Below are 15831 nucleotides of genomic sequence, written 5' to 3'. Positions count from 1 at the left end.
TTGACACCACGGCTGCAACAATGGTGAGGATGGCGCAGGCCTAGACAGGATTTTGCTTTGTTGAACATGGGGTGCTGTGGGTGGGAGTCAGCTCGATGGCACCGTACAACAACTACAGCAGGTGGTGAACAAGAGAAACCAAGGCTGACAGTTGCAGTGCCCTTTGCGGAGACACCCCAGGAGGGGCCAGTGGGGGTAGAAAGGGATGCGATCCGTTTGGGCCACACCGAGTCTGGGGGCCTTTCTGACCTCTATGCAGGGAGAAGGAAGCAAGCAGGTGACTTTATTAGCTGCTCCTGCCCGACTCCTAAGTGAAGACACACAGAGGCCTCAAACTAGTGACCTGCAGGGCATGGCCAGGCCCTGGTGAGCGGGTGTGAAATAGGGTCCCCCTGACCTTCTCCAGGCCACATTCCCACTCCGTCAGGTGCCCCTCGAGTCTAGCCCCTGATGGAAGGTGCCAGGATTTCTGGTTCAACCAGCATAAAATGGAGAAGGTCCTTTCGGATTCACTTGGATCTTGAGTTTTGTGAAAAGGTTGCTGTCACCCAGCTTTTTGCAGTAACGAGACAACCACGATAAGCGGTCGATCAACGCTTCGGGCGCCGAAAAATAACGGTGAGTTCACAGCGGCAGGGCCGGCAGGGCCAGAGCTCCCTTCTCCTCTGGGCGCTTCTTTGTTCCCTCGAGTCGGGGCCCGGGGTCCAGCCATGCTGCGTGCCCCGTCGGTTTCCGGGTCAGCCGCAGTCGCCTGAAGCCGCCGCGGCCATTTTGACTGAGGGCAGACGGGCGGGCAGCGCGACCGGGCCCGGCGGTGACGTCATCGGAGGCGCGACGGCGTGCGGGCCGCGTGCGGGAGCCGCGCGCCGCCGTACGTGGGGAGGGCCCCTTCCACCGACGTCCTCGTCCACTCCCGGGGGTCCTCGGCGGCCGGCGGCCCCGAGCGCACCCCGACCCCGCGCAGGGAGGCGCCCCCAGGGCTCGCGAGGCTCCGCCGTGCCAGGCGCGCCCTAGGGAGGCGGCGGCGCCGGCACCGGGGCTGGGGGTTCCCATGGTGCCGCCGCTAGCTCCGCTCGCCGCCCCGGAGTCCAGGGGGCCCGGGCCACCGAGGGGGAGCCCCGAGCCCGTGCGGTTCGCGGACGTGGCCGTGTACTTCTCCCGCGAGGAGTGGGCGTGTCTGCGGCCCGCGCAGAGGGCCCTGTACCGGGACGTGATGCGCGAGACCTACGGCCACCTGGGCGCGCTCGGTGAGGCCCGGCGTCCGCCACGCCCCCCGCGCCGCCCGGCGTCCTGCACGCGCCGTGGGCGGCCTTGGGCCCCGCCTGTCGGGACCCGAGTGGGGTGCCTTCCGCTTAGCGTGGCCTCTGTTCCCCCCCCCCCCCGCAGGCTTGCGAGGCACCAAGCCAGCCCTCATCTCCTGGGTGGAGGCCGAGGCCGAACTGTGGGGTCCCAGTGCTCAGGATCCAGGGACCGGAAAATGTCTGACCCAAGCAGACACAGGTAAGGTGTTGGGTTCTCTGCCCCTGGGGAGTTCCTCTGTGCCTGACCCATCCGCGTACCCTGCGTATCCGTGGCTCCTGCGTATCCGTGGCTCCCAGCGTTGCATTCCCAGCGGCCCGTTTGGTTCCTGGCCTCCGCCTGGAAAGGGGCTGTGATGGTGATTCCGTTCGTAATGGAATGCGGGAACCAGGCAGAGCCCCTCCAGCCAGTTGGCCCCTAAACTCAGTAGGTGTGCATTCAAGCATCCCTGCTGCCACCCAGGTGCGCTTCTTCCTTTTTGGCATTATTTTGGGAGCAGCCTTCTTTCTTCACTTCCAGCGTCTCTCCACCTCGACCATCTTTTCAGACCTTACCCAGTTCCCGGGCCATCTGAACTCGCCCTTGTTCAGCCTTTTCTCCTTGCTGCCCTGATCCAGCTCGGAGCCCTCCATGCCCCATGCCCTTCCTTCCTTCACCCCACTTTTTGGCCCTGTAGCTGAGGAGGTGTTACTCCATCCAGAGCTGGGTAGAGTTCCAGAGGTGGCTGTGGGCCAGGAGGTGGCTGTATTTGAGAGTCTTCTTCTATGGCACTGTGTGGGGTCTGGGACCCCAGGAGGCTCCACAGTCTGAGCTCTGCCTCTATCTTCCAGCAGATTCCAGAGGTGACCAGAAAAGACACAGGGAAGAGGCTGGGGCTCTGGAAACGGCCCTTTTTGTGACTGCTTGGCCACTCAAACCCTCTCCTGCTGGACCCCCTGACAGCGTGGAGCAGCCACCCAGGGCACCTCGCCGCGGCCGCCCCCCACTCTGTGCCCACCCTCCTGTCCCGAGGGCAGACCAGCGTCATGGCTGCTATGTGTGCGGGAAGAGTTTTGCCTGGCATTCCACCCTGGTGGAGCACCTCTATACCCACACGGGGGAGAAGCCCTTCTGCTGCCCTGAGTGTGGAAAGGGCTTCAGCCAGGCTTCCTCACTGAGCAAGCATCGGGCCATCCACCGTGGGGAGCGACCCCACCGCTGCCCTGACTGCGGCCGGGCCTTTACCCAGCGCTCTGCCCTTACCACCCACCTGCGGGTCCACACGGGCGAAAAGCCCTACCGTTGTGCCGACTGCAGCCGCTGCTTCAGCCAGAGCTCTGCTCTCTACCAGCACCAGCGGGTCCACAGTGGTGAGACCCCTTACCCCTGCCCGGACTGCGGCCGCGCCTTCGCCCACGCCTCGGACCTGCGGCGCCATGTGCGCACCCATACGGGCGAGAAGCCTTATCCATGCCCGGACTGTGGGCGCTGCTTCCGGCAGAGCTCCGAGATGGCCGCCCACCGGCGGACCCACAGTGGCGAGCGTCCCTACCCCTGTCCCCAATGCGGCAGGCGCTTTGGCCAGAAGTCAGCTGTGGCCAAGCACCAGTGGGTCCATCGGCCTGGTGCTGGGGGGCGCCGGGCCCGCCAGGGGGTCACTGGGTTGCCCATGGCCCTGGTTTCTGGCCAAGGGACCCTGGACCCACCTGTGGGCTTCCAGCACTACCCCGAGATATTCCAGGAGTGTGGGTGATGGGCTCGAAGGTGAGCAGGTAGGTGAAGGTGAAGAGCTAGATGTTGCCCGAGGCCCAAGGGGGGTCCTCAGGGCCCAAGCCTCCCTGGCAGCCTCCAAGGAGGAGAATGCCAGGACTCCAGGCAAGAGCTGGGCCGCCTGCCCGATGAGGTCAGTCTTGCCCGCAGCCCTCACCAGTTTGCTGCCTCTGTGCTAGGACTAGCCCCATTGGCTGAAGAGGTGATACCACCTGCTGAGGTAGGCACCACCACTGGCCTCAGCTCTGGGGAAAAGAGGCTGCTCAGCTCAGCAGGTTCGAGAATCAGAGCAGGAGGGGCCTTAACTCACCTATTGTCTCCTTTATTGCAGAAGCTAAAAATGGATGGCTCACATACTGCATCAACCTTGAGCTGACACCCTGCCCACCCACAGCCCCCCCCCCCCCCCACACACACACACAGCCCATGGCCTCGATGGTATTTTTAAATGTGGCAAATTAGGGATCCAGGTGTAAAAGTTGCGCTATTTCACAAAATCCAGGGATCTGGCTGCCCTAGAAATTTGGCCAAAACACAACTCGTGGGAGCTAAGTAGCTGCTGTTCCCCCATGCCCGTGCCTGGAGGAGGGACAACCAAGTAAAGTGGATGGCCCAGTCAGAACTCCCGGGGCTTTCAGACCAGGTGGTATTCCTGCCTTCCAATAACCCCACCCTTTCGCTGTAACACAGCGAGGAAGGCTCCATCAACGTTTAGAATCGGAGGACCCCCTACTTTACTTTTTCCATTGGTGTCCGGGGCCTGAGGTCAGGCCCAGGGCTTGTAGTTCTCGGTTGCTTTCCCCATCTCTCCTGAGCTACTTGGAAGTGTCTCATACCCACTCTGGGATGATGCCAGGACTGACCTGAACTTGGACTGACCAGTTCGTTGTTGGCAGAGATCAGATACAAGAGGGGTCAAGATGAAACCGCCTCATAACAGGCTACAGCGAGGGAGACGCCAGCCAGCCTTTGCGTTCCAGAGTGAAAACAAAAGTCTAGGTGCCCCTCCCCCCATCCTAAACAACAGGGAACCGAGCCAAGAACATCGCGGTGCTTGGATCAGTAGCCAGAGGGACTGAACCCGTCTTAGCTCCAGCTCTGCACAGCATCCCCGCTGCCTCCTCCCTGATGAGTAGCCTGTCCCCTCTGCCACTGAGTCCATTGTGGTCAGAACCCAGTCTTGTCCATGTGACGGGACCAGCCAGCCCTGTGTGTGCCCTGCCCTGTTTGCCCAGGATGACCCTTCATCACACCACAACCGTACACCGGTCTGGTTCTCAACACTGGGACCATCTTGTGCCATCTCAGCCTAGGAGGTTCTCTGGGCAGGGACCCCCAGGTCGAAAGGATACACTGTAGGCCCCCCACTAAACTCTGAGATGGTCTCTTTAAGCTCAGCTGATGGCAAAACAAATTGGTCCCCCAGCAGGCCTCCGTCACCTATATGCTTGGTAGTCAATCCTCGTATGTACCTTATTTGCATAGTAAACGGTCCAATTCTGTTGCAAACTTAAAGCAAATTGTCCTGGCAGAACAGCAGACCAATGCCACAGAGGCCACGTCAAAAGAGGACCCCATTGTGCTGCATCCGTCGACCTGGAGAGACTTCTAAAGAAAAAGGTAGAGCTTTTCAGGTGAAACAGTGAACTGATTTGACTCGTCAAACCTAGCCCCACCAAGGCCTCCCTCCCCCTAAGCTTTCCTGAGGAAGATTGCTCCATGTGCCACTTGGTCACGAAGGGGCACCCTGGCAATAGGTACTACCTCAGTGCCAGTTCTTAGCCCCCAGCTCGCCCTGTGGAAAGCCCAGCCTGTGACCCCAGTTCTCAGCCTGGCATCAAAGCCAGATCTGGGCCCCACCCTCCGCTTGCCAATTAAAGGTGCCATAAAGTTTGCAATTAAAAATGCTTTGAATTTTGCAAGGTTTAATTACAGCCCAGAAACCAGGCCCAGCTGTGTCCTGCCCTCCTGACCCAACTCCTTGTCATCCGCTCAAACTGCGTATCGGGAAGCCTGTCAGCCGCGTCCCTCATTCCTTTCTTGACCTGGGAAGGCTACCACAGGCTTTGGAGGTTGAGACCCAGAAGCAATTGAAACTAGGACATTCTCGATGTTAGGACCAGATTGGGAGAAGGCTGGTCTGTATCAGGCGGAGTGCGTGTTATCTACACGACCAGGTAGTGAGAAATAGAGGGCATGACCACATGACCTCCCCTTAGCTTGTTCAGCAAAAGAAAGGGCTGTTCGTCTGTGCTCTTAAGGACCCTTGCACCCCCTGGGATGTTTTGTGTATGTGTGTTTTTCTAGAAACTGGATGTGAGAAGTTCAAGTTCAAATGCTGCTCTAGTCTCCTGTTTTTCAAAGGCCTGTGTCAGAATCACCTGGGGTACCTTTCACACATTCCCTGGGTCCTGTTCCGTCTAGTGAACTGAAGTCCAGGAGGGATGACTAGGGGTTGAGCAGGGAGATCTTACACCTGTTGAAGTTTACTTATACCTATTAAAAGATTAAGAACCACCGCTCTGGAACGAAGTCTTGCACCTCCTGTAGGGGTTGGCTGCAATACATGTCCCAGATTGTCAGACCAGGGGATGCCCTAGCCATACACAAAGGGCTTCCTGGGGACCTCCAGTCTTGTCGAATGTACATGGGTGAGTCAAAAAGTATCACTGCAGAATGAGAGAAACCTTTATTAAACAAAACAAGTATCTCAAAATGTGAAGCTAGTTTCTCGACATATTCTTCATCTTGGTCTATCCATTTCTGAAGACAAGCATTTCCATCCTTACCCTAGAATTCTGTGCCCTGGATTTACACCACATTCAAGCAGTTTTGGCATTATATTAGCCTGGGTGCTTTAGAGAAACAAATCCACAACATGTACAAGAGAGAGCTTTATATAAAGGCTAAGTGCGCTTCAAGAAAACATCCCAACTCTGCTGCCCAAGCCCACAAGTCCAACATTAACCCGTATGTCCGACACCAGTCCACAAAGTCCTCCATCTCACAAAACAGACGCAATGATGCTGACTGCAGCAGGAAAGCGGAATCAGTGAATGTGTAAGCATCTCAGCGCTGGCAGGGGTCTCCACACGGCTGCTCAGAGTGAGTAGGTGCATTGTGACAAAAAAAAAAACATTCCTGAGCACAATTGTCCTGGCCTCCCCCCACCCCCCAATGCAGTTTTCCATTTTCTCAAAATCACCTGATAAGCCCCCCAAATTATACCTTGGGAATCCCCCAAAATGATTGCCATAACATTCTGAACTGACCTCTGCCTGGAGTTTTCCTGGCCAGCAGGTCCCCTCAGAAACCATGGTTCTGAAGGGACCATGTAGGGGCAGAGCACCTACTGAGACCTCAGAAACACGGGGAGAACTTGTCTGTTCAGACATACCTGGATAGACTGGGCATGTATGGACTGGTAACCTAGCAGCTTATTTTTTTTTGTTTATGGTTTTTAAAAAATGTTTTATTAGAGGCTCATACAACTCATCACAATCCATACATACATCAATTGTGTAAAGCACATCTGTACATTCATTGCCCTCATCCTTCTCAAAGCATTTGCTCTCCACTTAAGCCCTTGGCATCAGGTCCTCTTATTTTTCCGCTCCCTCCTCCCTCATGAGCCCTTGATAATTTATAAATTATTATTCTGTCTTATCTTACCCTATCCAACGTCTCCCTTCACTTACTTTTCTGTTGTCCACCCCCCAAGGAGGAGGTCACATGTAGATCCTTGTAATCGGTTCCTTCTTTCCAACCCACTCACCCTCTACTCTCCCAGTATCGCCACTCACACCCCTGGTCCTGAAGGTATCATCCACCCTGGATTCCCTGTGCTTCCAGCTCCCATATGCACCAGTGTACGTCCTCTGGTCCAGCCAGACTTGAAAGGTAGAATTCGGATCATGATAGTTGGGGAGGGGGGTGGGGAGATGAAGCATTTAGGAAGTAGAGGAAAGCTGTATTCTTCATTGGTGCTACATCACACCCTGACTGACTCATCTCCTCCCCTAGACCCCTCTGCAAGGGGATGTCCAGTGGCCGACAAATGGGCTTTGGGTCTCCACTCTGCACTTGCCCCTTCATTCACTATGGTAAGATTTTTTTGTTCTGATGATGTCTAATACCTGATCCCTTTGACACCTCGTGATCGCACCGGCTGGTGTGCTTCTTCCATGTGGGCTTTGTTGCTTCTGAGCTAGATGGCTGCTTGTTTATCTTCAAGCCTTTAAGACCCCAGATGCTATATCTTTTGATAGCTGGGCACCATCAGCTTTCTTCACCCGCTTTGTCTTCAGTGGTTGTGTCCGGAGGGTCAGCATCATAGAATGCCAATTTAATAGAACAAAGTATTCTTGCATTGAGGGAGTACTTGAGTGGAGGCCCAATGTCCTTCTGCCACCTTAATACTAAACCTATAAATATAGACACATAGATATATTTCCCTTCCCCATCCTCACATATATTTGCATAAGTACATGTCTTTGTCTAGACCTCTATAAATGCCCTTTGCCTCCCAGCTCTTTCCTAGCAGCTTATTTTGACTTGCCTCGGTACTGGGGCTAACGGAGGGCCTCTTAGAAGGCTTGCCCTTTGCACTCAGCAAGGGAGAAGCTGCAGAAGCCCCTCAGAGGACCCCTGTGAGAACTGGCCTGAGGGAGGCCTTGGCCAGGTTGCCTAGAGCCTAAACCCTGGGTGTACAGGGCATGGCTGCACTTTCCCTGCACTAACGGCTGTGGGCTTGTGTTAGGCAAAGGCCGGCCATCTCTCACCGGCCTGTTGAGTAGACAGAATCTAATGGAGGAGGCTGGCTGGAGGGCAGCCTTCCCTGTCCCCCCCCCCCCACTTGGCACTCAGATCAATCCCAACTCAGCCCATTCCCAATCACAGAGACCCTACAGTACAGAGCAGAGCTGCCCCACAGGGTTTCTAAGGCTGTAACCTTTCACAGAAATGACTGCCTCCTCTTCCTCCCACGGAGCAGCCGGCAGGTTTGCACCATTGACCTTGTGGTTAGCCGGGGCCCTTCACTAGACACTCCAAATCAAACTCACTGCCATCAAATTGAGGCAGACTCAGTGACCCTTTTAGAACAGGTAGAACTGAGTTTCTGAGAACTATGGGGGTAGAAAGCCCTGGGGTGGCTGGTGGTTTCAAGCTGCTGACTTTGCAGATCACAGCCCAGTTCGTAACCACTGTGCCACGAGGGCTACTTTCACCAGGCACTAGGTAAGGCTGAGTTTCCACGTGGAAATGCTGGTGCCCGATCAGTGTGAACCTCCGGCCCAACTCTGACACACATGGGCCTTGAGGCCCCTGACATTTAGTGTGCAGAGGACCACAGACTTGGCAGCTCCGAGTGCTCCTGGCCTGTCTTCCCACCATCAGTGCACTTGGTGTTCTGCCTAAGCAGGCCCCCTAGTGCTGGGCAATAGGAGCCATGCTTGGTGAAGGCTTGAGGACAACCCCACAGCACAGATGTGGAGTGGGAGAGAGACCTAGTGCCCCAAGCTGTTTTTCAGGCGAGCAGCAAGATCCCCCAGCTTCAGGTGTGGAAAAATCTCTGGGCTTCAACTGAAAAGATTCTACTGCTATCACTCCAATCTTTACCACCCAAACCTAAAACAACAAAGAAACCCACCACCATCAAATTGATTCTGACCCATAGTGCCCCTATAGGTCAGGGTAGAACTGACCCTAGGAGTTTCTAAGACTAACTCTTTGAAAAAAAAAAAAAAAAGACTAACTGTGACTGTGAGGCCTCTTTTTCCCACGGAGCGGCTGGTGGTTTCGAACTGCTGACCTTGTGGTTAGCAGCTCAATGTGTGGCCATGACTTCTCCAAATTTCTGTTCTCACTTCTTCATAGAAGAATGGCAGGCACCATCATTCTCCCACCCAGTTTCTTTCCTTTGTTCAGGTACTTCTTGTTGGTTGCCTTGAGAGTTAATTCTGTTTATGTAGATGCCAAAATACACATAACCCCTGGCTCCACTTACATTGGGGAATTTAGCACACTCTCTGTGAAGAACCCTACAAAACGTGTTTGGTTAGGCAGGAAATATAAAAGAGGGTCAAGAGTCGGATCTTAGGAAGTTGGCCTCCCAAGAGGTCTTTCTCCTGGATTCACAGGTTCACCTGGGGCAGTGTTTGAAAGGTCTATCCTCCTCCCCAACAAGCTCACTCAAGACACACAACTATGGAAATTCTGACTCCCTTAAATGCTAGTTCAAGGGTGGTAAACTGGGGCTCAAGATGGAAGGAGGGGAAAAAAGAAGAGCTGATACCAAGGGTTCAAGTCGAAAGAAAAGGTTTTGGAAATATTGTGGAGTCCCACCCCCACCGTAAAATGATTAATAAAAAAAGAACCGAATGTAGCTCCTTTTGGAACATACATGTGGTTCTGAGATAAAATTGCAAACGAAAACAAAACTTTCTTTTCTATTCATTTAATATTTTACATTAAATTTTCCTTCTTTGTAAAACTATATTTACGGTTCTCAAGTAATTTTTAAATTGTTGTGAGGTGTAAGATTGGTTCTTCGGTCTCAAAAGTTTGCCGGCCTGTGGGCTATAGTTCTCTCTGCGTTCACTCACCCTCCTGACTCTTCTCAATCACCATCCCCTTGGAAAGAATCCCTATAGGCTTTTGGCCTCCTTTTGAGAAAATCCAAGGACCAGGGCGCCCAGGGCTTGCGTTAAACTCAGGCTTGGGGACAGATAGGATGGAGAGGACAGGTAATAGAAATAGGGCAGCGGGCTCCCGTGGGACGGTCCCCTCCACCACTTAGGGAAAGGACAGGGGAGGGGTGTCTGTCTTCAGATCCTCTGACTGCCAATCTTCAAAAAGATAAGGGCTAAAGGAGGGTAAGCGGGGCTGGGAAGAGGCGCTGAACTCGCCGGCAGAGCAGCGGCGCCCCGCACCTGGCTCCAGCACACCTCCGCAGGCGCGTCCGGCGGGCGAGGAGGGCGGGGCGGGCCCTCAGCCAATCAGAAGGGCGCCTCGCCTTCCCTGGGGACCTTCCCCGCCTCGCAGCCGGCGAGGTGGGAGGGGGCGCCGTGAGAGCGCGAGCTCTCCGCCAATCGCAGCGCGGTGGGGGTGGTGCCGCTGGACGCTGGGGGCGGGGCTGTCTCCCTGGCAACGATCCCAGCCCACCCCGAGGCGGGAGGGCCAGGAGTAGCAGGGGAGGGAGGGGAGCCCGGCTGCGGGGGCCGAATGGGCAGGGGTCCCAGGCTCTAGGGCCTCCAAGCGTCCGAAGGAGGTCTGTCCAGGTTCCCCGGGTGTGGCCCGAGTTGACCTCCGGGCCTGGGCGGGGAGGGGAGCTAGCGGCCGCCCCCGCTGGCGCCGGGAAGCGTCGCTCCTTCTCGCTGACCTTGGTATCGCTTGTCACCTCGTCCTTGGCCGCACGCGCTGACGGACGAAGAAGGGTCCGGGGGACAGCCCGACGGGCTCCTGGACTGGCAGCGACCGAGAGCATGGGCGCACCAACGGCCCCAGCCCGGCCTGCTGGCCCCGGGGCGACGCGTCGGCCCCCGACCCGACGCCCGGGCCATCCTGCCCAGGGTTAATGCCAACGAGTTTCCACCTCCAGCCGCTCCTAGAGAGGCCACGGCGCTAGCCAGCGGGGGGAACTGGCCGCGGACGGACACTTCCTGCGCGGGGGGAGGGGAGTCCGACCGCCGCAGCCCAGCCCGGGCTGGGGGGCCTGCTAGGGGCTCGGGTGGCGAGCAGCGTCCCGGGAGGCAGGGCCAGTTGTGAAGCCCCTCTCGCCCGAGGTCACGACGCGTGGGGTCCGTGGGGGCCGCAGGCCAAGCCCGGACCTTGCCAGGGGGCGGGGCCGTGGGCAGGGAGGGAGGGGGGGCCCGGCGGGCGGGAGAGGCCCAGGGTCAAGACGTCCGGCCCCGGGGGCCCGGGCTGGCCGGCCGGGTCCCTGAGCGGCGCTGGGCGAGCGGGCGGCGAGGGCCCGACGCTCGGGGCACTCGGGCTGGGTCTCAGGATCGTCCTCCATCGCCGCTGCTGCCACCGCGCAGGGAGCCGGCGGGGATGGAGCGGGAGGCGTCGCCCTGGGGCCTGGAGCCCCAAGATGTGCACAGTGCCGATGAAACGGGGAGCCTCGAAGGGTCCCTCAAAGGTGAGGGAGGGGTCGCCCCTTGGAGGAGCGGGAGAGGGAGGGGGCAGTGGTTTGTGGGAGGGGAGGAGGGCCTCTAGGGTTTGGACCCCCGGGTGGGTGGGGGCTGGGTGGTTTGGGTGGGCTGAGGGCATGGGGGTGAGGGTGGCAATTTCAGCGCCTTCCTGAAGGTTCAACCTGGGCTTGCGGTGACCTTCACGTCTCATACAGGGTGGGTTTTCTGTTACCCTCTGATCCTGCAGGCGACCTAAGTGATCATGAGGAAGAGGAAATTTCTCAAGATGGTCCTGGGGACTACGAAGTTGAAGAGATCCCTTTTGGACTTGAACCCCAAAGTCCAGAGTTTGAACCCCAAAGCCCCAGATTTGAGCCCGAAAGCCCTGGTTTTGAGTCCCGAAGCCCTGGGTTTGTGCCCCCCAGCCCCGAGTTTGCACCCAGAAGCCCGGAATCAGATTCTCAGAGCCCAGAGTTTGAACCCCAGAGCCCGGGCTTTGAACCCCAAAGCCCCGGTTACAATCCCAAGAGCCCCGGCTACGCGCCCCGGAGTCCAGGGTACGCGCCCCGGAGTCCTGGATCCGAGTCCCAGAGCCCAGGGCATGAACCCGAAAACCCTGAGTTCAAAACCCAAAGTCCCAAATCTGAAGCTGAGAGTTCCAGATTCCAGGATGGGGGGACAGATTTGCTTCTGAACCCCGAAGGAAAGAATTCTTTGAGCATCCCCTTGGGAGTCCACCCCCTGGACTCCTTCACCCCGGGGCTTGGGGAGCAGCCCGTGGGGGACCTGCCCCTAGGGCCACCGTTCGAGATGCCCACGGGCACGCTGCTGACCCCGCCGCAGTTTGAGATGCTGCAGAACCCCCTGAGCCTGACCGGGGCCCTTCGGGCTCCGGGCCGGCGCGGCGGCAGGGCCAGGGCCGGGGAAGGGCCGCGCCCCAACATCTGCGGCATCTGCGGGAAGAGCTTCGGGCGGGGCTCCACCCTGATCCAGCACCAGCGCATCCACACGGGGGAGAAACCCTACAAGTGCGAGGTGTGCAGCAAGGCCTTCTCCCAGAGCTCCGACCTCATCAAACACCAGCGCACCCACACGGGGGAGCGGCCCTACAAGTGCCCCCGCTGCGGCAAGGCCTTCGCCGACAGCTCGTACCTGCTCCGCCACCAGCGCACCCACTCGGGCCAGAAGCCCTACAAGTGCCCGCACTGCGGCAAGGCCTTCGGCGACAGCTCCTACCTCCTGCGCCACCAGCGCACCCACAGCCACGAGCGGCCCTACAGCTGCCCCGAGTGTGGCAAGTGCTACAGCCAGAACTCATCCCTGCGCAGCCACCAGAGAGTGCACACCGGGCAGAGGCCCTTCAGCTGCGGCATCTGCGGGAAGAGCTTCTCCCAGCGCTCTGCCCTCATCCCCCACGCCCGCAGCCATGCCCGCGAGAAGCCCTTCAAGTGCCCCGAGTGCGGCAAGCGCTTCGGCCAAAGCTCCGTGCTGGCCATCCACGCCCGCACCCACCTGCCGGGCCGCACCTACAGCTGCCCCGACTGCGGCAAGACCTTCAACCGCTCCTCCACGCTGATCCAGCACCAGCGCTCGCACACGGGCGAGCGGCCCTACCGGTGCGCCGTGTGCGGCAAGGGCTTCTGCCGCTCCTCCACGCTGCTGCAGCACCACCGCGTGCACAGCGGCGAGCGGCCCTACAAGTGCGATGACTGTGGGAAGGCCTTCTCGCAGAGCTCTGACCTCATCCGCCACCAGCGGACCCACGCGGCCGGCCGGCGCTGACCCGGGACCCTGCGCGGCGTGGGGGGCCGGGCGGCTTGGGAGGTCTTGGGTGGACCAGAAGGGAGCAGGGAGCTAGAGGAACCATGGCCAAAGGTGGAAGCGCTGGAGAGGATGGAGGCAAGGATTCTAGGAGCCGCGGGGGCCAGCCTGGAGGAAGTTACACGCCTTGGCGACTTCTGGGAAAGGGGCTATGAAGAGGGGCTGGAGGGGGGCCAAGCCAGCAGCCAGAGGCTTTGGGAGGGATCCAGAAAGGTCAGCAGAGAGCTGGCCTCAGCAGGAACGTGCCCCTCAGTGGGTGCCTGGCTTAGCCAAGTGTGAGGAGGGGGTGGGGGGAGGGAGAGGGTGGATTACTTCCTTAGAGTGGGGTAGATTAGACTGGTAGCTACTGAGACCTTCCCTGAGTCAGGAAGTAGGTAAGAGGGTAGGTGGGGTGGGGAGTGGGGCCCCAGGGTTCAACCCCCAACCTCCCTTGTCTTTCTCAGGCTTTGGGGCCCCTGCATTTTGAGTTCAATAAAAAAACACGCAAAAAATCCCTTGTGGTGGTAAAAGAAATTTGTCCTTAAAATGTCTGCATGGGCAGTGCCCTGGGCAGCGGGTGACTTGAGGTCATACTGAGACTAGCCAAAGGCGCCCCAGGGCCTTTTCTGGGAAGAGGGCACCGTGGTCAGTTCCTTCCTGCGGCACAGGCCTGTCCCCGAGCGAGCGAGCACACCTTGGAAATCTCAAACTTGGGGGCACGCTTTGTCCACGTCTGCCCAGGTCCTTCCCCTGCCTGGGACTCGGCACTAACAGAGGGCAGGCCTAGTGAAGAAGCGTGAGGTAGCCCACCTCTTGGCAGGGAGCTCCCTCCTCACTGGCTAGAATTAGACCTTCAAGCAGAGGGTTTGTCCTTGGGCCAGAAAGCAGACCCAGACGCTCATGCCCAGATAAGAGGTCCCCTTTCCCGTCTGCTCTCAGAGTCAGCTCCGCTGCAGTGGGTGGGATTTGGTTTTCGCTTCTGACCCTAGATGTGCCCGTCCCTGGAGAGTCTAGCCGTGGTGTGAAGACCCAACTCGAGGCTCACACCTGAGCCTTGAGGAACGCCTGTCATGCCAACCCCACCCACGGCGAGTAACTATCTGGGTATGAGGTTGGCTCAGTACGTAGGTCTTAGGGCTGAGGCAAACCCCACAGCCGGGCTCTGTTTGCTTCCGCTCAGCCTGCGTTGACTCCTGTACGCATTTGTGGGAGGAGGCTGAGTGGTGCCTCACAAGGTCAGGGAACCCACTGAGGGAAGCAGCCTTCTTCCCGGAAGATGGAAGACCCCCACGGGGAAGTTCTACTCTGATCAAGAGCGTCACTAGGAATCAGACGTGCTGGCAGTGTCTTGTTAGGTGCTGGTGAAGCTCCCCTTCCGCCACGCCGCCTTTATCCCGAGTTCCTCTTCCATCCAGACCCGGCCCTCTCTGAGCACTTGGTCCTTCAAGAAAGGACAGGGCTCATGGAGGAATCAGAGGGGTTCTGGAGTGTGGCCTCATGATCACAGCCAAGGAGGACAGGATCCCTGGCCGCCTGGCACACCCTGAGATGCAGACCAGCTAAGGGCCTGGCAGCAATCCCACGGAAGACGTCTTCATCGGGCTGCACACTTGAGGAATCGTGGGTTAGGAGTTGGGCTTCTCATTGGAAGGTCAGCAGTTTGAAACCACCAGCTGCCCCTCTGGAAGAAGAGGGCAGGAGCATCTGGTTGCTAATGAATCGGAATTGACTCGCTGACTTTTGGTTTCACTGCCTCGGAGCCATCAGGGGAAACGGGTTCTCTGCTCAGTGAGTTGCTTGGAGTCCCTCTGTGGCCAACCATTTGCTCACCTCAGCATGGCCCAAGTAGGTAAGAGGCTTCTGGCTCTGCAAGGTTTCACCCCAACCCATCTTCAAAATTACCCCAAGCCAAAGACTGCAACTGAGTCCATGTCGACTCATAGCGACCCTGTAGGACAGAGGAGAATTGCCTGGTGGGTTCGTTTCCAAGACTAACTCTTGCCAGGCGTAAAAACCTCACCTCCTTCCGGCTGGCGGTTTGTACTGCATTTGTAAAGAGCTAGTGGTTGAGCTGAGCGCGGCTTATCCCCACCCCTCCTCGGTCAGTCGGTCTGCAAGCTCTGGAAGCAGCCTGAGGCGTCCGGTCTTTCATGGCAACGTGGCTGCTTTAAAAGTTCTCAAAGTTTAAGTTCTCTTTGGGAAGCAGAATATTTTGCTTCCACAGGAAACCCTTCATTTTATTTATTTGTAAGCCCTTTTGTGGACTTGGGAAGGGAAAGGGAGAGAAAGAGAAGGGAGGAACCGAGAAGTCTCGCTTCTGTGTGGTGGAGAGCGAGTTTTCAGCTGCTCAGGAGGGGAGGAGGGCAACGCAATAAAGGGAGTGTGGGTAGAAACCACAGGTGGCTGAATAAGGAGAACAGAGAGAGACAGAGAGAGAGAGAGAGAGAGAGAGAGAGAGAGAGACAGCTGCAGGAGCTGTGAGCTGCCTCCATAAAGATTCCAAGGTAGGGTGGTGCTCTGATCCTTTGGCACCGAGGCAGAGAGCTCATTGGTCCGATAGGGGCAGGCAGGTTTCTTCTCATGTCCTCCAACTGATACCTGACCCAACAGGAAGTGCCTTGAACAAAGGAAGATGTTGATCTAATGCAAAGGGAGAGGGGAGTAGGGCATGCCTACGCAAGGGTACTGAGGTAGGGAAGTCCAAGTGCGCATGGGGGAGGTGGGAGAGCTATTCCTGGACATGCCGATGGCAGTCCTCAGCACTGCTCCTCGGGCACCCCCCAGGTTCCCTGGACTTTTGTTTCTGAGCTGGACACACACACACACACACACACACACACACACACCACGG

At 57.7% G+C, this 15831-nt stretch overlaps 2 protein-coding genes across 3 annotated transcripts; both read left to right on the top strand.

Moving 5' to 3' along the window:
- The first annotated feature begins 863 nt into the window (after positions 1 to 863).
- Positions 864 to 9556, top strand: LOC142462665 (zinc finger protein 764-like). 2 transcript variants are annotated; one of them, XM_075564762.1, is made up of 3 exons: positions 864 to 1247; positions 1387 to 1500; positions 2130 to 9556. In XM_075564762.1, the coding sequence occupies exons 1-3, from the start codon at positions 1052 to 1054 to the stop codon at positions 3029 to 3031; spliced, it is 1212 nt and encodes a 403-aa protein (XP_075420877.1). In that variant the 5' UTR covers positions 864 to 1051; the 3' UTR covers positions 3032 to 9556. The 2 variants fall into 2 exon arrangements, with proteins under 2 accessions (XP_075420877.1, XP_075420878.1); XM_075564763.1 differs by having other exon boundaries at positions 2133 to 9553.
- A 1354-nt stretch (positions 9557 to 10910) lies between these two features.
- ZNF768 (zinc finger protein 768) lies at positions 10911 to 13494 on the top strand. The gene is made up of 2 exons (XM_075564760.1): positions 10911 to 11188; positions 11428 to 13494. The coding sequence occupies exons 1-2, from the start codon at positions 11101 to 11103 to the stop codon at positions 12960 to 12962; spliced, it is 1623 nt and encodes a 540-aa protein (XP_075420875.1). The 5' UTR covers positions 10911 to 11100; the 3' UTR covers positions 12963 to 13494.
- Positions 13495 to 15831: the final 2337 nt, after the last annotated feature.

The sequence above is a fragment of the Tenrec ecaudatus genome, chromosome 12, assembly GCF_050624435.1.
Source record: "Tenrec ecaudatus isolate mTenEca1 chromosome 12, mTenEca1.hap1, whole genome shotgun sequence".
Lineage (NCBI taxonomy): Eukaryota > Metazoa > Chordata > Mammalia > Afrosoricida > Tenrecidae > Tenrec > Tenrec ecaudatus.
This window is presented reverse-complemented; position numbering and strand designations above follow the sequence as displayed.